Source organism: Hippoglossus hippoglossus, chromosome 23, assembly GCF_009819705.1.
Source record: "Hippoglossus hippoglossus isolate fHipHip1 chromosome 23, fHipHip1.pri, whole genome shotgun sequence".
NCBI classification, from domain to species: domain Eukaryota; kingdom Metazoa; phylum Chordata; class Actinopteri; order Pleuronectiformes; family Pleuronectidae; genus Hippoglossus; species Hippoglossus hippoglossus.
Window position 1 is genome coordinate 793814 of NC_047173.1, and position 24530 is coordinate 818343.

Here is a 24530-nt window from a genome sequence, read left to right on the forward strand (position 1 = left end):
TTCTCTGTTTTACACAACAATAAAACAGCCAATGATGTGGCCCTGGGTTTGGCCAGGGAGGGGACTGCCTGTATTGCTGCAGTCATGTAAGGTTAAAGGGATTGGGTGCATCGGACCAGTGTGGACACAGAGGGGGCTTCAGAGTTGTGATCCCTTACTGAGGAAACAGGGACCCCCAGGCTACTGGCAAAAGAAGGTGTACCAACACACACATATGACACCAAAACCACTGACAGTCAGTACAATATGTAATATACTAGTATCAATATTTCAAAACGGTACTGACCTTGTTCCCATGTGTCCGATTGTACTTATAACAACACAGTTTACACAAATACCTGCACTGCATTTCAAGGTACATCTGATGAGCAAAGCCCTTTCCAGACATAGAGCACATGATCTTTCTGATACAATAGTGCGATTCAGACAGAGGTGTTCATTATTTGTGTTATTGAATGTTCTCATGGTTTTTGGCATCTGCTGTGTGAGACGGAGAGGTTGAGCTGGACTATAACATACAAAGTCAAGTAAGTGTGTGAATAGCAGAGTAAAGAGCTAATAGGTGGTTAGTTAATTCCTCACTTGACAGAAACAATATCAGCCACTACTCTGATAATCACTTAATCATAAAAAAAAAAATGTCATGCTAAAAAATGCCAAAGAATAACTGGATCCATCTTCTATAATGTATGGATTCAATGCTTTTGTTTGTCATACATGAGATGAATATCTTTTGGATTTTAATCGTTGGTCAAAACAAGTGATTTGAAAATGTCATCCTTGGCTCTGGTAAACTACGTTTTATGTAATTTTAGAAATTCTAGAGGAGTTCATCGACTAACGGAAAAAACTTTATATTAATCAAGAATGAAAATAATTATTAGCTGCAGCCATAAAAAATAATAAGAAAGTACTGATAGCTAAACAGGTATAGTGTATTTTGTGGGTATCACAAAAAGAAAATATTTCTTTGTCGCAACTGTGTATGTGTGTTACTGTCTCTGTACATGTATGTATTTGATGTTCCATTGTTAGACATTTATTTGTGTGTGTGTGTATATGTGTATGTGTGTGTGTGTGTGTGTGTGTGTTCAGGTCTTTTCAGGTAGAAGAGGAATGCAGGCCAGTGGGAACGTGTCTCACGTGCCAAAAAACAGTTCAGCATTCACACACCATCCACAGAAACACACTTCCAGGGGCTTGCATGTGCATAAAATACATGCAATAAAATAACATATATCTGTGCTTACTTTGGCCACTTCTGGGGACATTACATAGACTTGCATTAACTTCCTGGACACTTAACATAACCATAACCACTACCTGCCTAACCCTAACAACTTAAACTCAATAATTGACAAAAAACAACAAGAAAAACAACAATGTTTTCCAATTTGGCAACATGGCATTTGTCCCTAATTGGACAAGCTGTCCCCCATTTAACAGTTTTTTAGTCCTACCTATGACATGCACATGCCACACACACACACACAACCACACGCCACACACACACACACACAACCACACGCCACACACACACAACCACACACACACACACACACACACACACACACACACACACACACACACACACACACACACACACACACACACACACACACACATACTTTAAGTGATCCAACCTCCAATGTGCACCTTCTAATCAAACATCTGGAAACTGTTCAAAAAATTCCATATCTCTCTCTCTCTCTCTCTCTCTCTCTCTCTCTCTCTCTCTCTCTCTCTCTCTCTCTCTCTCTCTCTCTCTCCATGACACTGTACAGGGCCCTTCTTAAACAGTAGCAGTTCCTCGCCAGGTTCTGTGCTAGATGCTTCTAAGAAATTAGTGTGTGGATTGTTTGTTTAAGTTCTGCACCAAGACAAATGAGATGGAAAAGCTGACCCTACGTGGACGGCTCCCTTACGTCTGAGTGACTCTTTCAGACTTGAATGGACAGCGCTGTACAAAACATCCTCAGTGAGAGTAGCTGCTGACCTGCAGTTGATGATACTACGAGAGACAAATTACTCAAAGCATCCTGCACAGAAAAGTTTTTATTTTCATTCAGGAGTGCACTGAGTTTATCTGGTCCAATGATTGTTTCTGGTGTCTATCTTTTACCCCACCACCCCACCACCCCCTCTCTCACACACTCAGCTTTTGTCAAGAGTGGCCTGTGACGAAACACCTCCTTGGGTTGGCCTGTCTGTCATCATGAGAGGCTGAACCGCCTCATCTGTCAGCACAGATGAAAAGGCGTTTATCAGACCGGTGGGTTTTAAACATGCCCTACATAGTTTATATTGAAATGATTATGATAGACAGGCACGACAGGACTCATCCCCTTGGCTTTAGAGCAAGGATAGAGACGGAGAGAGAGAGAGAGAGAGAGAGAGAGAGAGAGAGAGAGAGAGAGAGAGAGAGAGAGAGAGAGAGAGAGAGAGAGAGAGCTTTCCGTCAGTCTCTAGCCATTATTTAGCGGCACATCAGATGAGCCCTCCTCACTTATCTTGCTGCTAAAACAGCTAAATGCCAGCAGTTATCTGCTACCACCACTGTGATTACATTGGTCACCAGAGTCAACACACACCCACACATATACATACACTGTACATACACACACATATAGGCTTCGGCAGGAGACTTTGATCCATGAAACATGTGACCAGGTTACCGTTGAGGCTCGGGGTGACCATGCTTTGGCTCATTGGATTAGAAACCTTAGTCACCTGGCTTACAGCAAGACGGGTCTGAGTTTGAACACACTGGCAGCTCTCCTCTGGTTGTCTCTCCAAACTACACAGTTAAATATGGGAAACTACCCTTTAACAGCCGTTTACAGACGTGTCCTGTCGAGGAACTCTGCAGACTTTGGTCCAGACTTTCTTCGAAGTTTTCCTTTCCCACATGCACAACGCAGCGGGAGATACTCTGCTCAGACGCATTCACAACAACGAATCCTCCGCAGGATTAAGGTGAGGGATGGTGCAGCAGGCAGAAACCGGAGGTCATTTACTAATTATGCCGTGGAGATCAAATGACGTAGTTTACAGCACATCGACACCAGCGTCGGCCCTTATCACCACAAAGTCAGTGATAAGGGCATCATCAACCCCCCCACTCGTGTGCTGTGCCCTCACATCGACCTCTGCGGACTGTCTGCGACTTATAGGGGGCCATCAGATTTCTGCTGCCATTCTAGTACAATGTAAAAATTCCATTTATCATGTACCATTCATGTACCATTCATGTGTCCATGTTACTCTGGACAATCCATGTTTTTCATGGGGGACTAATAAAAGATCAGAAGCCTCATTTCTAACCGTTGTGTATTCAGAAAAGGGGATCTGAAAGATTCCCACACCGTTTGTCACACAAAGTTGGGATCTATAAAAACAAACTTAATGGAAGAATGTGTGCTCCTGCACGCTAACTCTGATCCATGTGTATGAACGTTTTGGAGACGTGAAAGTGCGTTGCAGATGTGGGGTAGTGAATTGAAGCCAGATTATAGATCTAGCTTTTAGTAATATTATATATAGTGTGTGTGTGTGTGTGTGTGTGTGCGTGTTAAATCCCTGCACTGATCATGACTGTGCTGTCAGGTGCACAGAGCACCCTGGAGACCACTTCCAAAAAATGTATAAACTGTGCTGACCTTCAAACTTCCATTTCCAAATGACATCCCAGGGTGAAGGTTGGGATACCACCGATTGGCGTGATCAATTTGTGAAGGTGCAAAGTAATCGGTCCAGTTGCTGTAAAGATAAATACTGCTGTGACACTTGGATGAACTGACATTGCTGGGCTGGAGGAGTACGCAGATTGATGTATGAGGGGGAAATGAGTGTTAAGCGACCACAGAGATTTCCTGGCCCATGATGATGACTGACTCTTCAGCTGATTTAGATTCTTCAGAGCTGTGATCTTCAATCTGTGTGTTGAACTGAGTCCAGTTCAGGCTGACCCAACGGAGCCCAACCATCCCAGTACAAACAAACAGGTATGGGATAGATATGAATAACAATGTATAATATTTACCTTTCTGTCTAAAGCCTATTTGGAGAATATTATAATTCTGTTCAATTTTATGAATTGGGGATATCGTAGCCTTCTTTGAATTTAATAATGCCTGCAGTTTGGGATTGGATTATTCAAATCTGAAGGTGATACAAGACGTTATCTCACATTCTGACAGTGAGAAGCAGTTTTTTTTTTCCTCCACCTTTAAATTTGACCACTTTGTATTTCACTGCATTAACCGCAACAGCAACACGTTACCACATTTTCCTTTATTAGTGATATCACTGCTGTGACCACCAGCCAGTATGTCTTTATCCAACCCCCACTCCCCTGACTCATAATTACCTCAATTTCGGTGTCAGAAAAGTTGCGCTTCTTTTTCTTTCTTGATGCCGTGATTAACCATTAAAAACCCATTGATACCCCGGGTAATTTAAAACACATTTGTTGCTTTGAATTGACCTTTTATGGTTGAATGTGGGCGTGTAGAGGCCGGAATATGAGGCACATCCCTTTATGCATGTTTCCAGGTGTTTTTTAAAAGACAATTGCATTATAACTAATGCGTATATGCGGTATGCGTATATGCATAGTTTTATAAATCTGACTATTATTTTGCTTACTTCTGGTATGAATTCTATGCACTGTTTTATAAATGAGGCCCCTTGAACTAGACTCTCTACTGTATTTATCAATTTCTACACTTTCAAGCACTGAGCACTTGTCTCCCTCCTTATCTCTCTCCTCACTCTCCCCCTCTCTTCCCCTGTGTGAGTATGTTCAGAGTACAGTGAGAGTACTATACTGTATTTTCAGTACATTTTACCAAAAGAAAGCAGAGAAACAAAATGTCCTTGCTGAAAACTCTTTAAGCCTTGAAGTTGACAGATTGTCCACATACAGATGTTTGATCACTGGCTCACTCTAGTCGGTGATGAAGTCTGTTGTGTTTTTCTACACTCTCTCTAAGTCCTAAGTCTAAACCGCAGCAGTCATGTTGCAGGATGTTAAGAGGTGTTGCACACTCAATACATGTGCATAGATAGGTTCTGGGTTTGAATCAGTGTGTGTCAGTGTGGGTTTTTCCTGCTTGGTGCCCAGTTGATAGATACTGATCGATGGGCTCTGCCTGCTCTCTGTCTCTCAGCTCCCCTCAGCACTGATCCCTGTTCAGGGATTTATGAAGCCTGGGGGCTGATCCAGCTCCAAATTATGTGGGTGGGGCACAGCTGGACTGCGGGCCTATCCATCTTCCCCACTCAACTCAGACCCAAAAAACGGAGGGGGGAACGTTTCATTTTTCCACCACTCTAAATGCCGGGTTCTGTCAGGACCACAAATCACCTGGGGAGACAGAGTGGAAGTGTTCGCACAAGCTGCTAGGCTTGAACTTGACATCGGGGCAGCAGACAAGATGTTTTTCTAGTATGCAACAAGCCTGTCTAGCAAGTCAAGTGGTTGGGACAGTTGTATGTGCTTACACTGATTTAAATTTTTAATATGAACCAAATCCAATGATTCACTCTATTTGAGACGACCTTCTCAGGAAGAATGACAGCATCAGTTGTTTTGGCAAGTTCATCCGTCTATGTTCAAGTGACAGAAGCTAAAGAGCTGCAGGAAACATGAGGGGAGCAAAGGATGAAGTAAGATTTAGATAATGGGACAGTAAGTCCAGGCGGAGGAGGACTCGATCACTGGAGATTACTCTTCATTTTCCTTTTTCTGCTGCTTTCTTTTAACATTCATGAAATCATTCCCTCAGCTTAAACATGTACCTCTTTTTTCATGAACCTTAACAAAGTGATAATTTGATCCCAAACCATGATTTTTCCCTTGTTGTCTGACCAAACCCATAGCGGATCGTGAAAGTGATTTATTATTCGAAACCGATTTGTGAAGGCACAGACCAAAAAAATCTGAAAACCTGTCCTGTGTTGGTATGGTTCAGCACAGAGACAGCGGTGTATTTAAAGTATGTACTTTGTCATTTATCCAAGAACACATTCTGCTCTATTTCCAATGTACATTTTAAAATGAATTTACATTTACAGATCAACTGCTGTATTTCCTGGAGCTGCAGCTGGATGGTGCTGTCTGTGTGAGTGTGTCTGTCAGGCCAGTGTATGGGAAAGAGAGAGAGAGAGAGACAGTGGCCAGTGTGGGCCTCACTGTTCAAACATCTCAAAGTTTGCCGACGTGTCGTCTGCCTGCCAGGCCTGAGACAGCTCTGGCTCCAGGATTTAACACACCTACATGCCACATTCTCAAACTGCCTGACACTCATTTCACAAACACACACACTCCACAACACACACACACACACACACAGGCGATATTCACATCACATCGCACGACGCACCCACTGTCATGTGGCCCATACCCCGTTACTGTAATGACTCAAATATCTCCTTGAACACGTCACAGACACATGCACACATAATCATCATCACCACCATCACCACTATGACCACTATCACCACTATCAGCAGCAGCAGCATCACTATGTTAAACCCAAATTGATAATGCACAACACTTTTTAACTGTGACTGGGTTAAGATGAGAAGAGAAAACAACCAGTAAAGGAAACTGATCCTGATTATATCTTTAGTTAATCTTGGATAAAAGTGAAACAGAAAACATGGAACTTTCAGAAATTGGAAAATCGACCGTACCCTTTTATTTATTGCTCGGTAGTTTCCATGTCCACAGGTTGTCAACATGAAGCACATATTTGCAATGAAAGTAGTGAATTGACTTTGCTTTGTGCCTTCATGTACGCAGCATGCTAGTTGCTAAGCTGAGCATAAACTGTGTGTATTTACAGAAACATCACTGCCTCTGCAGCACCATGGCACCACTGGTAAGAGAGTTGTAATGTAAAAGGATCCGGCAAATCTCTCACTGAACTTGTGAACATGTGTCCGAACTCCAAAAAACTGAATGCCTCCTGACCAGTGTTTGACTCAGTTTCAACTCCCCAGTCAGCCTCATTCAGTGAGGCTGCTTGTTTAGTCGAAAGCCAAAACCCTATAATAATCTGTTCTACTCTGGGATGTTTAGGCCCATGCTTCAGCGGTTGTCTCCTTGGACCACCGTCATCGATGTCACCGGCGGGCTATCCAAAGTGGAGAAATGCTCAGCGGCAAAATCAACAAAAACAGGCAGCAGCAGCAGCAGCAGTGTCGGTGGCCACGACCAGAGCTTAGTGAACAGGAGCTACGCACCATTCACCCTAACAGCAGGCTTGAGGGCCCAACACACTTTCATATGTTTACTGACCTTTACATGTTTTGCCATCAGGCTGCAGGGTGAATCCCACGGGGCAGCTGCAGCGCACCCCTGTGGCTGTGTCTTTACATGTCCTATCGCAGCCGCCGTTGTTCACGGCACAGGTCTCTGCAGACAGCACAAATATGGAAAGAGAGAAGGAGAAGGAGGGGGTGTTAACATGTGACCCCTGCTTCTGAAATATAATGAAAAAAGAAATTATAGAAAGTGAAGGTGATGTGGGTTGAGACAAAGCTTCATGCAGTAGAAGAATATACAATCAAGAAAATAGTCCTTTTTTTTTTCATGTAGCTTTGTCAACACACAGATTGTCATGAGATTATTTTATGAAGAGATAAATATGATGTTTATACACGCAGAAAGTCACAACCCAGATTTCTTTATCATCGACAGTAATGTATCAAGACAATCAGACAAAAACACATGACACTGTGCTGATAAAGGAGGGTGAAGAACTCTTTGGCCCAGAGGTCGGTCCTGTTTCCAAAAGTGACAAGAAATCAGTTAACACAAATAAGAGGTAGGGTTAAGTTAAGTAGATAGAAAAATAAAGTTAGTGCAAGGTGCTGTAAGTCTAGAACACTCTCGGCAGAACCGGCGTGTATATTTTCCTCCAGAAAAAATGTTCTTGTATGTGGCGCAGATAAGGTTTGCTCGGACTTGTGAATATTGCCTGAGCTAATCCCAAAGCAAACACAAGCTCATGGTAACTCTAGCTCACCTGCCCTGCCGCTGTTGCTTTAGCAAAGCTCAGCACACACTTTCCCAATGAGCATGAAGAAGTGCTGAAGAGGCTGAAATTTGATGTTGACCCTTGACTGAAAGGGATTTAATGAATCGGCACCTAATAAGGCACTTTCACTTAGCAACTGTTCTGCTTTTGGTGGGTTTCAGTGAATCCCGAAGTCCTAAATGGCACTGTTGTGTGAATGAGTACGTGAATTGGGAGTTAAGACACTTGGCCAATGGTCAAGCTCAAAACCAAACATCATCAAATCTGTTTTCCTTAGTTACTAAAAGTTGAAGTGTTAGAATTCAAACAGCGACACATAAATCAGGGATGTTCCCTTTCTCTGTGGCAGCTTGTCCCCTTTCATTAAAATGATGGGAAATTGTGTTCCTGAGTCAAGAGAGAAACAGGAAAAGCCCTTTCTGGCCAGGACACACATCGTCAGAGGTCAAGAAATTAGTATAACGCCCTTTAATGCAGTCACAAAGACATCCGAGCCAGGAGGGCCTGTGCTGTCGATCAGGAGACAGGACGGTATTTGCACATTTGTGTGTCCTCTCATACAGCCTCAAACATCAGTCTCACAGCTTCGTCCCTTTAATCTCTGTTTTCTTACTGGCATTTGCTCTTCACTTTGTTAATACATCAAAACTCTGAACTCCACATTCTTAATCTTTTTTCATGCCTATTGATCCCTCTCTCTGAGAACAAACACTTAAAATCTCACAAATCCCCCCTTCACAGAGAAGTATCTGGAATGAGCGCAGGAGGTTTTTTAGATGCTGCTTTGTGGTGTTGGCTGGAAGGAGAGACACTCCATCATCCAGGCAGCCTGTCTGATTGGCCCTGTAAGGTACGATAACAGAACCCTGTCCCCTCTGCACTCCCCAGCCTGGGTCTCTGTAACGCGTGTGTGTGTGTGTGTGTGTGTGTGTGTGCGTACATGTTGTAATATGGCCTGCGTGCCTGCACAGGTGTATATAGTCAATTTGGTTCGTATGAGTGTTAAAGGTGTATGTGCATGTGAGTCAATGGATGTGGTGGTTATGGGTCAGAATGATTTATACTGAGTACAGTGGGCCCTATCATTATCTGAGGGTGAGCACAGTCCTGCTCACAGTTCTTCTCTCTCTCCAGGCCACGTCCAGCCTCAGGGCAAAGCTGAGGGCGGGAACACAGACGCACCGCCGGGCGTGATTGATGTGCTGGACAGGCCCCCCCATAACCCTTTCCGTCCTTGCCTGGTTTGTGTGTGTGTGTGTGTGTGTGTGTGTGTGTGTTTTTGTGATGATGGATTCTGATGACGCAGTCTTCTGCTGTTTGTTCAATGTTTAATCATTCTCTGGTGGATGTTTTTGGAACCAATTTTTCACATAAATAGAGATCAAATGTTCACCCAAATTTTATGTTGTAAAAGTTACAGACAAAACAACATACTAAAACTACCAATGTTCCCCTCGTTTGTGAGCTTACAGGAGGCTTGTTCTCCTCAGGACAGAAACAGACTTCTCCCCCTGCTTCCTCTGAACTGAGATAACCTCATATGTAACAAACAGCTATGAGGTATCAATCTTAAAATGTCAGCAAGAAAGCAAATACTCATATTTCCCAAAATATTAAACTATTTGTTCACTGCTCCCTGTCAAAGTTAATGACTCCAAACTTCATTCAGATTCCCTCATATGTTGTTGAACCGTTTGGATCAACAATGATTAACTGTGTTAACATGTCACCGTACATGAATCTGTGCACAATGTTCTTTTATGTATTCATTTTTATTCACACAGATCACTAAATAACTTGAGCTGTCAGTAACTATTGTGTTCACTTTGGAAGGAAACTTGCAGTTATTAGCATTACTGACTGGTCTCCTGCCTGTGTGATAGAGATTATCACACAGGCAGGCACAGTTATTGCAGGCATTTAACTGGAATGGTACTAACAAGAGAGCAGGAAGTGTGAATTGCTAACATATTCATGAGATGATGCACGACTTTAGGTGAGATGAGACTCCCTTTGCAGACTTAACAAGCCTCTTCTGTAGCTACTAGAAGTTTCAGTGGCAGAGGAATGGGAGGGAGGGAGCATACACATGTCCATCACACTCCTTGCATGGATATGCTGACTGCTGCTAACCACTTTCTGTAAGGGGAGGACACATGTTCTATTGATTAAAGCTGGAGAGCAGGAGGGAGAGAGGCATGTGCACCGTGTGAATTAAAGCACCAGGCCAAGTAACAACAACTGCTGCACTGTTATAAAAAGGTGACAAAAGGGGCACGACCCCTTTTCAGTGCTCAACAGGATACCTACTGCACTATGATGGGCAGCTCGATCAGCTGTCAGTCAGCATATCTTTGGCCTGTAATCACTCTACACACAAACACACACACACTTCAGTTTAGCTCCATCTGCCCTGAGCTGATGTTTATTTGAGATCCAGGACCACAGCTACTGTGCTCCACTCCAGCTCCTTGCTCCTAATTTAGCTTTTTATTCATTATCACCCTAATGAAGTCTCTTGGAATGACCTGTCTAGTCACACGCGCTTCCACCTCTCTTCTGCCCTCTTTCTCCTTTCCATCCCTCACTTTCTCTGTAGCCCGTCCTTGTCTCAGCAGCACCTTTTCATTAGAGCCTCAGCTGCACTTCCATTTGTCTTGATCAGTATGTTCAAGACAAGACTTTGATAGCAGTGTCAAATCAGTGTCAAATCTAGCATATCGATGCTGTTTAGGCTGTACCAGTGCAGCACTGGGGGGGGCTGTGTGCTCTCAGCAACCACATGCATGTGCATGTATTCCTTTTTGTACATATACATGGTGGAGGCACATATATGTGCATGTTTCAACTCATATACTGAATGATTAGTTGATATTTTCAGTATAAGCCAAATTTAGGGGTTAGTACCGGATGTGTGAAAAAAAGAATTAGTGCTTATTCACATCAGTAAAATGCAAAGTCGGTGAAACTCCTAAAACTTGAGGTTGTATTCTTGAAACACAGTGGGTCTAAATATATAATACTATGATTAATATACAAATGAAAATAAATGAACTTTTAAGATTATTAAGGCACTTTTCATTTAAATGTAATGAATGAAGTGGGGAGCATCTCATATAATTCACCCAAACTACATATAGCTGCACATTCAACAACCAGTCCATGTTCAGTAGTCAAGGCAACATCACTAAAGTTTTGGCAGAAGAGTAAATTACTTTACATTCTGTTGTGAACTTTATTCCGTTAAGCGATTATGTTTCTATTTGTTCATATGTCTGAGGTGAGATGAGGAAGATTTGTTGGCAACCAGCTGGAATCAAATCCTTCTGAAACGTGGAGGGCATCTGGCTGGGTAACCATACAAACGATAGACTAAGTTAGGTTTAAGTCTGAAATGTCTTTAACAAATGTTCCTGTGGTTGACCAGAATCTCATTGTGGAGAAGCTGCTTTGAAAGGAAACCCTCCATACTGAGATCAATATCTTTAATCCCTGTTAGGTATTTCCATGTAATCCTAGTGGGGTAAACATGACGCACAATCCACCACAGGTTACAAGTGGAACGTCATCTGAACAAAGGACATGCTGGTACAACAGGAGGTGAATCAGGGTTAAGCCAGTGAGGGGAAGGTAATTGAGGGAGGAGAAATGAAAACAGAGAAGCATAAGGGGGATGAGGATTCATCCTAAAACCAAATTCTTCAGTCTTCCTCCAAGCCACATTGGCCAGAATCGAGTGAAATGAAAGACATTACAGTTTGTACAGCTCATTGCTTTGGAGCAGCAATACTAAGATGTAGTGCTTCAGAAATAAACACAACTTGTACTTTATATTATATTAACCATTGAACAATTCATAACAACAATATTTAATTGAATCACTGCATTTATTGAAAGATCAAGGTGCAGAAGTGTTTTAAGTCTTTTAATTGGAGGTATTTGGTTCCTTGGTATTCATAGTAGAGTAGGACACCCAAAGATGAACCTAAAAATGTATTGATTTAACCAGTAGGTCGTTAAATGAGGTTCAAGTATACCCAGGAGTCCATGTGACCCATGCAGCCACACGGACTGAAGTTAAGTTTGATGTTTTACTTGCAATCATCCCACCAAAACAACGGACAATGATGAACAGTAAGACACGCAAGTAATGAATTGGTGGCTTGAAGATTGTGATCAGGGACCACAGATCAAGACGGTGGATCGCGAATCAGAGATGGTGGATCGTAATCATGGTGGCAGCTGATCGTGGATCATAATGGTGGACTGTGAATCCGGATCCTGATCGTGGATTGTGGTGACGGATCATAATGGTGGATTGTGATGGTGGCAGCTGATCATAGACTATGATTAATATATTATGCTTGATATACAATATGTCTACTCACATACCATGACTGGGAAGAACTCCTCCATTTCAATTGTCAATGCTGCTCCCTTCAGTTCTATCAGACATTTTCTTATGTATAAATACTTGAAAGATTATGTGAAAAACTGTTTCTTCTGATCAGGGTTGTAATTGTGTTGATGTGTTCAGCTACACGTGGCATCTATTGCACTTCTGTCCGTCCTGGGAGAGGGATCCCTCACATGTGGCTCTCTGAGGTTTCTACATGTTTATTCCCTGTTAATAGGGTTTTTTTGGTAGTTTTTCCTTATTCTTATTGAGGGTTAAGGGCAGAGGATCTTGCACCTTGTTAAGACCTATGAGACGAATGTGATTTGGGGCTATACAAATAAAATTCGATTGATTGATTGACTGATGAAAATCCATTTGAGGTCTTCATCATGACAAATGTTTGGGACGAAACATCCATTTGGTCACTGGGCTCTCCAGTCTGCTGACTTAAACCTTGATAGAACTCAAAGCCTAAAGAATTATTCACTTGTACCGGGATGTCGGAGACAGTTTCATCAGCACCGTGGGATATCATAGGACGGGTGTTTCTTTCTTCACCTGTAAGCTCTGGAGATTACGGTTATGAGATATTCTGCCAAGTACATCAGGTTTATGGTGTATTTATGTAATTGTGGGGCAAGTTGGTTTTCTGACCATTTTCAGGGGTTTTTCCTTTTCTGTTAAGATATCAAGAATAAGGGAAGTGTAACACAAAACATTTGGAGTAAAGTGTAACTGGAAAAGTAAAAGTTAGGTCATCAGAAAACCTAAGAGCCATCCAGAAATATCAGTATGTAAAGTTGGGGAGAAAGGGTTTAAAAGGAAACAGTGACCTCTTTCACTCCTTTTGCATCACGTTTGGTAGTAGCAAAACTGTGACTGTGGGAGTAGACACAGTGGGCACCAAAGGTTTACAAAAAAACTTGATAAAATAAAGACAGAGAGAGGGGGACAAGGAAGAACGCAAAGGAGTAGAGTCGGGGATACAAGCACAAGCGCCATGGCAACACATAGAAAGAGGAAGAAAAGAGTTACCCATAAGTAGCCGCCGTTTCACCCGCTTGTCCACATCAGCTACTGACGTGGCATTGAACTCAGAGCTCTCAATTGCAGCCTCATCTTTCTCTAAAACACAAGTGACAAGGGGACAAACAGTGAGCAGCAGGTTAATGAGAAGCCCAAATGACCAGACCTTCAGCCCCTCTTGGCGTTTGAGCAAAAAACCAAAGCCAAGAAGCAAGAAGCGATGAAGAAGAGCCAAAATCCCTGTTAGAGTGTTAATCCCCAAACAAATGATAAATATCCCAGAGGAAATCAAAAGAACAAAACAAAATTAATGAAAATGATCAGTATCAGTGTGTAGCTTACAAAATGAAGCAGTTGTAAAGGAAAGTGGGTAGGTAGGACAGGGTAGGGAGAACGTTCATGGCTTACATATGAAAAAAGTTTTTGTTAAATGAAGGAGGTGTGGGGTTTGGGGAATGGAATAGGGTTGGGGGTGAACATTTTGGGGATTTTAGTTCTGATGTTGACATTGCTTTTGTCACCGATGGAGTTTCTGTCTTCCATATCAAACAGCCACACTTTGTCAGCAATGATTTCCTTGCATTAGGATGAAGTTAGAAGACAAGAAAGAGAGGGAAGAGAAGATACATGTCCAACATTTCCAAGACAAGATGCCTTAAATGTGGCCACAAAGACAGAGGAAACGCACACTAGGTGATGATAATGACAGGAAAGAGGAGAGAGGCTGGTGCAGAGAAGGAAGATGCCGAGTTAAACAGGAGAACATGAAAAACAGAGTTGTGGTAAAGTGATTGAGAAAACAATGATGAACAAAGTAAGAAAAGAGAAAGCAAGATAGAGAAAGGGACCAAAAGAACAATATCGGTCCCATCATGACACACAATGGAAAGGAAGGAGGGGTGCACACACGGAGAAATGGGGTTTTGAAGGGGGGTGTAGGGAGGGCAGGCGGAGACATAAAAAAGCAGGAGGAGTCTGGGGGCAGCGCTGGTTGCCTGTTTGTCTATGGAACACATCACAAGTGGCTTTAACTGTCAACGCTGGAAAAACTACATTCCCAAAGCTGTGTAAGGGGGTGTGGGTGGGTGGGTTAGGGGGGTGAAGGTGGAGGGAGAGGGAGGAAGGTAATATTGGTTGTAGAAAGGGGGCGAGATAGCTGTTAAGATGGCATATTCGTGATTTTGGGGATAGTCATGGGACCGGGTGAGGGAAGCCTTTCTCTGGGCCTCAGTCATTAGGGCCTGAATGACGATCTCTATGTAAATTAATGCTACTAGCCGAAATAGGACTGGCCTTTGATGTACACACTCCAGTTGGGTTGTGGGTCTTGGGGGGTGGGTGGGGTGGGGGGGGTGTATATTGGGGTAATTAACATCCCCTCTATTCCTTGGCCCGAACCCTCGACCATTGTCTCCCTCTCTCCTCTCAAAGTGGAGGACTCTCTGAAGTACACTCAGGGATGAATGGAGGTTTTCTGGTGCTCAGCTAACTGGTAAAATGTGGCTATGTGAATGTGTGTGTGTGTGTGTGTGTGTGTATGTGTGTATGTGTGTAAAAGCCTGTGCATACCATTGTGTGTACTTTAAGAGTCTACTTGCTCGAGCGTGTGAAAAGATCTGTCAGAGAGGGAGATAAAATGTGTGTGCGTGAGAGAGAGGTGGATGTGTGAGACAGGTTGAGAAGAGGTGGGAAGAGAGGAGTCCCAGCCACTGGCTCCTAAAGAGTGTATGGGACTAAGCGGTGGCCGGAGGCCCACAGAGAGGGGGGCCCGACCTACACAGAACGGCGGCAGGGTGGGGGTGAGGGGGAGCAAAACCATTTTACACTGCTACAGCTAGGAGGAGAATGGTCAAAATCAATGAACGGGAAGGAAACAGGAGGACCAGGGTTTAAAAAAAAAAAAAAAAAGTGTTCTTAGTTTCCGAAAGTAAAATATGAAAAAAAATAAAAAGGAATGACGGAAAGGAAACCATACAAATGCAATGCAGGCTCTCCCATGCAGCAGGGCAAGCAGAAAAGCAGAGAGATTACAGAAAGAGGCAGAGAAAAATGGATGATGTGGCACATATGAGTGGACACGTGCAGGAGGATTGACATGTTGCAGTGGAAGTCCCTGTCTTTCTATCAAGGTGTGTGGAGCAAGACCAGAGGCTGATGGATGGGGATGAGGCTTGGAGGACATTTTTGATGTTGGCAGGTTTTAGTTTTCAGAGACCTGGTAGCTTTTTATTAGGGACTTGTGATGAAGTGAGGATGAGGAGGTAGTGAGAGAGCGGGAGGAGGAGCAGGTTGAGTTTGCTTTCGTTGGAGCTTCACCTAAGATCAGGCTGCAATTGAGATGTCTGCTGTTAACCACAGAGGTTAACATGTGGCCCCACCCCACCACCCAAGCCCTATCCACCCACACACACATATGCACGCGCACACACACACAATCACTCTTTCCTCTTGTGAATTGAGGATAAATCCTTATTTCCACCTTAGTTTTAACATGGATGCTCAGACAAGACAGGCAATCAGGTACTATCACCAGAAAGCAGGAGGAGGAGGGGGAGGAGGAAGGGGAAGCAGAGGTGTAGCACTATATAGAAAGGGTAAGAGGGTGGGGGGGCCTCAAAGGTTGGCCCACAGAGTAGCTGGGAGTCTTGGACCAAAGACACAGGGGTCCTTTCTCTCGTCAAGAGAGACAGAGAGAGAGAGAGAGAGAGAGAGAGAGAGAGAGAGAGAGAGAGAGAGAGACACAGAGAGAGAGAGAGACACAAAAAGACAAGACATTAGGAAAAGTGGGAGAGGAAGGCTCCTGCTCGCATGCTCATTTGGATTCCTCTTCGCAGCTCTCTCTTGATGGTGTGTTTTACTTCTTCAGAGCAGCTGAAAAATAAAAGGGTTATCGGCAATCAAAACCTGTTGCTGCTGACAGACAGAGAGAGAGAGAGAGAGAGAGAGAGAGAGAGAGAGAGAGAGAGAGAGAGAGAGAGAGAGAGAGATGTTTCCAGTGTTTGAATACAGCAGGAAGCCCAGTGAAAGCAATAACATCAGATAGTTCCATGTCCATGTGTGTAGTTGGACAGGTGTAAAAAATCTCTCCAGGTCACATGTACAAAATTGAACTTACACTTTGTCTATAACGGTTATATAAATGACTATATGGGGAAAAACGTTAGTTCAACTGGTTCCTCAAGGTTTACAGTGTTCAATTACAACTCAAGCAGAACATGACCAGTCCCAAGGAGTCCCAAGTAGCCCATTAGTTGGACGGATATTTGGTGACCTGTCATACTGCCAGGTTCGAAATACTGGCAGCAGGGGAGTAAAAAAGACGTTGTGATTCCAAGGTGTGAACTTAAGTGATGGCTGTTTTGGGAATTCCTGCTCCGGATGAAATGCCATGAACACAAATCTGAAAGAAAGGACATCCAGACTGTTGTTTGGCATTCTTCATTTGAGGATTCTGAGGAACTGCTGGCTATCTGACATCAACTTACATTTCATTACTGAAAAAGATAACTGCTGGATTTATGGGAAGTTTTCTACAAATGATTAGGATTCCGTCCTTACTCCTGTTTCCTCTGAGCTCAAGTATTCCTACTTACAATATATCTGTTGGTACGTAAACTGTTGGAGAGTAGGACCATGTAGGACCATGGCCGAAATGCTGTTGTATTGTACTGTAATTTTGGATCATCTTCAATAAGAAGATAGCTACATTAATAGATCAACTACCATACTAATAGGTATTTTTTCACATAATTAACTATTGCTATTGTATGAGTCTTGTGCATACTAGGTGACATTTTTGGATAAGTTGTTGATAAATGTATTAGTTTATTCCCTCAAATTATGAGTTCTAATGCAAAGTAAAGGAACAGAAACAATCTCTTCTCAGTAATAACAGAAGATTGTCTTTAACATCCACAATGTGTCTATATATAAACATAAAACTATAAAACCTGAACCATCCATTTAGATTGTACATGACATGGGCCCTTTGAGGCGATTATACTCAAACAAGCTGCAGTTGACTACAAAAGTAATGAAGTGATGATGAAAATTGCGTTTGGGCTCTGCAAATGATTTGTTACATTCATATCAGCAGTAAGGAGGTGAAGAATACAGAGTTATGAATAACTCCACTTACCTGAAACACTTGATTCTCCCTCTACTCTTTAGAGAAATGGCAGGATGAATGAGCATCCTCTGTTTAGCCATTTTCAGACTCTGGAGGAGAATTAGGTCCGGACTTTCTCCAGAGTTTGCCTTTCACACATGAACAACGCAGCAGCAGATTGTCCACTCAGACGCTTTCACAACAGCAACAAATCTTCCATAGGATTCGGGCGAGGGAGGGTGCAGCAGGCAGAAACAGGATGTAATGTATTAACTCCGCTGTAGAGATTACATTGTTTTTGTTTCCGGCACATTGAAACCGGCGTCGGCTCTTTTCCCCACAAACTCTCTTAACATTTTTGTCGTTGTCTTCCACATGTATTGCTCTGCATTTTCACGATATTTGTTTTCTTTTTGTATTTTTGCATTTGTGCATCTATTGCATGTGCAACGTCATCACCGGGCCACTCGCTTGCCGTTAATCCTGCAGAAGATCTCTTGCTGTGCTCTTACATTGTCTCCTCTGGAATTTCTGTGGACTTTATACTCAGGGGGGGCCAGGTGGAGAAAGTCAGCAGAAACTCCGCAGGCTCTCACTTGGACGTTTGCATTCACACATAAAGTCCGTGCGGAGAAAGTCCGGAGGAGGTCCAGAGTTCAGTGGATGGCTCCTGTTGATGGTCATATGTGCAAACGACCTGTTTGAGCAGAGAGAGCTGCCTGCTGGTCGCCGGTCCAGTCCACTGACTTTGCACATGGTGAATGTGTTTTTGAGAGCTAGACATGTGTCAGTAATTTGAACTCAAACGTTTCTCTAACACGTCAAAAATACCACTGCTAATTCCTTGGTCCAGCCACTTAGCCACTGTGATACTCCCTCCAAAACATATTATGGGCTTTATCATAATGTTGGTGTGCCGGAGACATGGGACCCTATCTTACATTCAATGCAAATCAGCAACAACTGCATTGCAAATTTCAGACCAGCACAGTTGTTCTGCTGTCCAGCGTGGCACTGGCAGGGACCTGGTCTCAGCGTCCATAGATGTGTTGGTCCTCAAATCATTCTCTCTCTATCAGTCCACCAAGGTTCAAGTGCACCTGGCTTTGGGAATGTAAGACTGGTTCTCTGGTTAATTGTATGTTACACCCAAATCACATCCATGATTAATGGAGCGACCAAGTACAACCCCTTTGAATCTAGTGTCTGGCACAGCAACATTCTTTACTCTGTTAAAAACAAACTAGATGTACCTGCTCCACGAGCTTTAGATAGTTATATTAGATTGTTAAAACTGAGCCCATAGATGGTGGAGACATAGATTAGAGACTGTTTAACGAACACATGGAGACAAAAAGTGTGAACCTCCAGAAGTAGTTTAATAGTTGGCTTAAAATAAACCATCAGCAGTATGCAAATCACCCTAAAGTAGGTACCAATGAGAACATAAAGTTCCAATTGTGAAAACCAGAACTGAGGAAAACTGAGTAATGATTTAAACTCTGTGTGCAAAAGGTTTGAGCTTTTTGTTTCTCATCATACAACAGGTGTTTCGGTCAAACAGTGAGAGCTTCATGGTTAATGTGTGTACATGAACTCGGAGGTCAACATGGTTGTCACTTACCAATGCAGGTCTTGCTGTCTGAGTGCAAGGCGTATTTCTGATGGCAGCCGCACACTGGCCCGGTGTCTGTGTCATCACAAGAGTGCTGGCAACCCCCATTTCCATAGTTACACGTCACTGAAGAAAACACATTGATTTAAGTCACACTCCTTGTACAGTGAGTTCAACACAAGGCTCAATGTTTAATGAGAGCTGCACCAGACAGAAGCCACAGCGGGACATTTATAATGTACCACAATTAAGAAGCTAAATGATGACGGACTGGATATTGGGCTTGACAAGACATGTGAGCGCGAGTCATAAAAAGGTGAAGAGAGAGGAGGACGGGGAGAGAGAGAGAGAGAGAGGGAGGAGGGAACATACATATTGAGGGATTGAAAACATAAAAAAAATAATCTTATAGATCAATTGAGAGGCAAAGTTATAAAATGGGCATGGCAGGAAAAAGACGAGAAAAACTGTCTCCTTGTCTCAGCTGGAACATTTTTTTGAACGACTGAAGCTACATTTATTGACATGTTCCGGCTGGAGATTTAGATTAGATTTAATACAAGCTGTATTTGCTGTTAAACAGCAGGACTGGAGTTTGATCAATTAGCACTCAACGCCATAAACTGCTCCTTGACAGTTCCTGGGATGACAGAAATTACTAACAACCCTTCTGGGTGGGGGCAGGAGGTGTAACCCACACACCAAACAGGACTTAAAAGGATCTAAAAAGGTTTCCAGGAGAACCTTAAGAGGAAGGAGATACAACAAGGGGCAGAGGGAAGAGAGGGAGGCTTTATTATTTTATTCTTTGAGAAAGAAAGAAAACATTTGAAAAGGATGTGAAAAACTTGAGGGATAAAGAAAAGGTGAAGAGACGGAAAGAATGAGGGGGAAAAAAATGGAAAGAGGAGATTGTAATGAGAAAATTGTAACTACAGGAACTTTTCTGGGAACTTTTTGGAGAACTCAAGAACTTAAGCCCTCACCAGACAACGCAGGTTTCAACTTTAGTTCCTTGGCCCTAAACCTGCCAGCAAAGAAGTACCTATTAACCGGCCGCAGACGGAGATAGAGTTTGCCATAATAAACATACCTTAGCTGATTTGTCAAGCACTCACTATGTGAGACATATGTGATTCGTCCAATGATTTTACTTCCTCCTAATCTGCTTTTACATTTGCGAGGTGACGAGGAAAAGCAAGCATGAATATATTCTGTGACATTTTGGGAACTTTTCCAGACTTTTACCTAACCTGGGAAGTTTGAATTCCTTGGTAACTCTAAAAAAACGAGAGGAGGGTGGACGTTAAAAACAGAGAGAGAGAGAGAGAGAGGGGAAGGAAGGGAATGTGTGTAATGTGTGTGTATGTATGTTGTAGACATAACTGTTGCTTTCATCGCTCATTTATTACCGTCCTGTGCCGCCGTGCTCAACAGGCCGGCACAGCACAGGGTCCCTTGCTGCTAATGAAATATTACCACAGCGGGGGACACATTAGAGCCTTTCAGCGGCTTTCACAATCTTTACACTCTGACCGCCTGAGAGGAGAACAAGATGTGTTGCCAAACAAAGTGTAACTAAAAGCGTATTTTTCCCCTCTCAAAAACAGCAGCCCTAAATTCCATGTCTGCAAGCACTCAGCATGAAGAGTGAGAAACAGGGATGGAGTGGCGAGGGGTGGGGGGTTTAGAGGGTTAGAGACATGAACTCTCCCGACTGAATCCTTCAGCACATTCAGCTTGGTCTGAAATGCTTAACTCACTTGAGTATTAATGTCCACATTCATATTTTATCTTTGAAGTCCCGCCGTCATTGCTATTACAGATTTGTATGAAAGGAACAGTTTAGATCCTTCATGGCAACAGCAACTCAATAAAATAAAGTCTATAAAACAAAGTGTTAATGCCTTGCTGCTATATGAATTGTAAAATAAAAATTGATAAGTCAACTGACTAAAGACTAACAGATGAGGTAAAGTGTTACACAAAAAGGAATTTCACTGCATTAAGGATTGTCAACACATTTAATGTAAATAAGATGTCAGATGTGATACGTACATGTACAGTCTTTCTGGTTTTTGGCCAGCTCAAAGCCAGGGCGGCATTCACACGACACCCCGCCTTTGCCCGGAGCCTCTCTGCAGATGTGGGCACAGCCATGGTCCTTGTTCATGCAGTTCATCCCATCTGTGCAGAGGAGAGAGAGAGACCTCAATGACACCTTCATACCATCAAAGTGCCTTTGGTCTGATTGTGCAGAAAGGAGCTAGGCCTTATGGTCACTGGTACACAACTGGTCAATGTGACATCAACGAGCAACCATCAGAGTGATGGACGTCAGTTTATCTTCATCAGTTTGATCAGATTTTATTGACAGTGACTAACCGACCAAACGTTCCTTGGGGAAGGGGGGTTAATTCAGAAAAATAAATTATTAACAGTGGGCCTTGAACTTATGAATATCTATATTTTATAGATATTACACATATTATTTAATTCATCAAATAATAAACGAAAGGTTAACATGCCAGAATTAACAGTCACAGTAACATGTGATAGCACATCCGGGCCAGCCAGTAAAAACATTCAAGTTGGATAATTAACTTCGATATTTGATAGAACATATTTGAATAAAAATAGCACAATGAGCTGTAAAACATAAAAAGTAAATAGGCTTCAGTAGCTTTACCATGTCTACTTGTCAAACAAAAAAACTCTGCTTTGATGGTTGACTTTTGCCCTCTTCTGTTTTTCTGTGGTGTGTCATGACTCTTTCATTCATATCTCTGCAAATCTGCAGGCAGGGAAGGACGCAACCACATTTAAACACATCCTGAAAGTGTCTCTTATGAACACTTGTGATCTGTGATCTGTAATTGAATCTCACATCCCTGCTCTATATATGTCAATAATTACGACTGTCGTTTGTGTTCGCTAAAACCAAATTGTGTTTGACAATGTTTGTGTGTGTGTGCGTGTGTCGTAACCATAACCCCATGAAGAAAGATTTGACCAATTTTAGAAAAGTATATGTTATGTGGTGGTTCATGTCAGCAGTATGTGTGATTCATGGCCCTGAATCCTCTTTCACACTCGGCTGTTGACACTGGGAGTGTCGAGACAGTCTTGAGCACTTTTCTCAGTTTCTCTCCAGTGACACCCTTTCTGATTGTCCCCACCAGTGTTAAAACCAATTCAGCAGAGGCAGGGATCCCCCCCAGCTGATTGCACCCTGGTCCCACCAATATGAAACGAGTGAGAACAGAACACATTAATACAAATGCAGAGTTCTGTCACATCATCAGGGCAGAGGACGGAAGCCCTGATATTAAATAGAAAACCATGTAAATGCTTCTCTGTTGTCCAATCAACAGTCAAAGGTCATCGAACCACTGGTTTGATGACACATTTCCACTTCATCATCAGCACCAATTATCCTCTGAACCTTAGTGTATATCTCTGCTCAGCCCACGTCTGTCTCTGAACGGAGATCTCTTCTCTCCAGCACTGACACAGCAGGTCATCGTGCCTCCTCCTACTCATCCTGTGATCCCTCGAAAGTGGTGCAAAACATGCCGTGATAAAGGCAGCAGCTTTTTTAAAATTCAGTCACCTAGCATTGGAAAAGCATAAAAGGAGTAAAGAAAACATGAACATAGTTTAAACTGTCAATTACAGGCACAGCCAGGATCATAAATCCGGTCATCCTCTTGATTTCGCTGTCTGATTCTGATTCATTCACAAGAAGGGCCTGAACTGAGTGAAAAACTGAAGGCAGTGTTTGGTATGTACTTTATTTGCCAAAATACAAAAGAGAGGAACATGAAGTCCAGGAAATCACAAACTCTGTTCAAACCTGGTGTTAACTTCCATCCTGAGTGAACACATCCAAGACATTTGAGATCCAATCACTCAGACCTAATTCAGAGGTGGTCTGGTACACATGAGGCCACCGTCTACTCAGCTGACATTCGCTGGCCCACAACAGTTTCTTAATGAACCCAACGTATTTCCACACTTCCTCCGTGTTTCACATACACATATTTATTTGTGGCCAGAATATTACCAGTGGCAGCCACATTTTGATGGTGATCTGGTGATCTTTTCGTATTCTGCGTACCTCCCACACCCTAGAGATCTGAACCCCCGTCATCTGCTTGCATGATTCCATACTCATTCAAATTATTTAAACAACTATGTGAAGGGCATTGCCTCTGTGAAACTAGCAAATATTAAAGATATGCATATGACAACAAACTCTTGTTAAACATATGAAGGCCATTACCTGCCATTCAATTTCAAGTAGCTGTTTCCTTGTCACTGGAAACATTTCCCAGCTCACCTCTATCCGGTTTCAACAATCTGTCTACTGATGAATTCAAAAATGAAAACAGACATTTTACAATGAAGGCAAGAACAGATGGGAGACTGTTTAATATGCTGACATACTGACAGGTCTTATTCATGAATTGGAAAGTAGATATTATTCTGTCAAATCATGTGATACATTTTAAATTTTGGATCCTTCAACATGGCCTCAGATAATCCAACACTTTATAACATCTGAAATATCTCAAGTGTGTTGACAGAGGCTACATCCATATTAGGTTTTGGATTTAAAAACCCATCAACTCTGCTACTCCTATCACATGACCCCCTTCCCAGAACTACACAACCTGCATCAGCCTCGGCTTCGAGTGTTTCTGACCCTGTTGTCTTTGCTAACAGCTGTTGTGGCATTTTACAGGCTAGTTACATTTGTAGGAGACGAGCTAGTATGGATGTGGCCAGAGACTGGAGGGTGGATGTGTTTAAGGCCAGCAGGAAAACATGTGGCAGCTTCCTCTGTGTATGACTTCAGTTCATATATGACAACTGAGACACATGACCTAAAGCCTGCTGTTGACTTATGGATGCAAACAGCTGATCGTGGGCTCAATCGGAGAGGAAATCATCCACCATGTTCGATAGCAGTCAGTGAGGGTAGGGATGACAACAGCTTGTAGGATAACCATGTAAAGGGTGAGCATCCAAGCCACATCTACGTGTGTAAGACAAGATTGCTCATTGATAGTGTGACCCTGCAGACTTTTTACTTCATTTGACTTCAAACAGTAAAAATGTGAGTTCCCGGATGTAGTTTGCTCCAACCATATACAGAAAACGACATCAGACAAGTGAGTATCAATAATTTGTATCCGGATTGGCTTTAGTGTGCTACTGTAGCACTCATCACACTCTATCTACTTGGTGCAAAGACACACCCCTTACTTGGTCCCCATGGTGAATAATGTCCCTTCATGGGGCCTAAGAGCACTTCAAGTACCTCATTAG

At 42.8% G+C, this 24530-nt stretch overlaps 1 protein-coding gene across 3 annotated transcripts in view; it reads right to left on the minus strand.

Moving 5' to 3' along the window:
• scube1 (signal peptide, CUB domain, EGF-like 1) overlaps nt 1-24530 on the minus strand; it is a 101574-nt gene that overhangs the window by 23893 nt on the left and 53151 nt on the right. For 2 of the 3 annotated variants that reach the window (XR_004613071.1, XM_034578242.1), the window contains exons 5-8: nt 21255-21383; nt 19206-19322; nt 13483-13572; nt 7307-7423 (exon numbers count right to left, since the gene is read on the minus strand). Coding sequence is in view for 2 of the 3 variants with exons in the window: in XM_034578242.1 (XP_034434133.1) it covers nt 7307-7423; nt 13483-13572; nt 19206-19322; nt 21255-21383 (453 nt within the window). In the remaining variant the exon portion in view is untranslated. The remainder of the gene's footprint in view (nt 1-7306; nt 7424-13482; nt 13573-19205; nt 19323-21254; nt 21384-24530) is intronic. The other variant, XM_034578243.1, reaches the window with a different exon arrangement.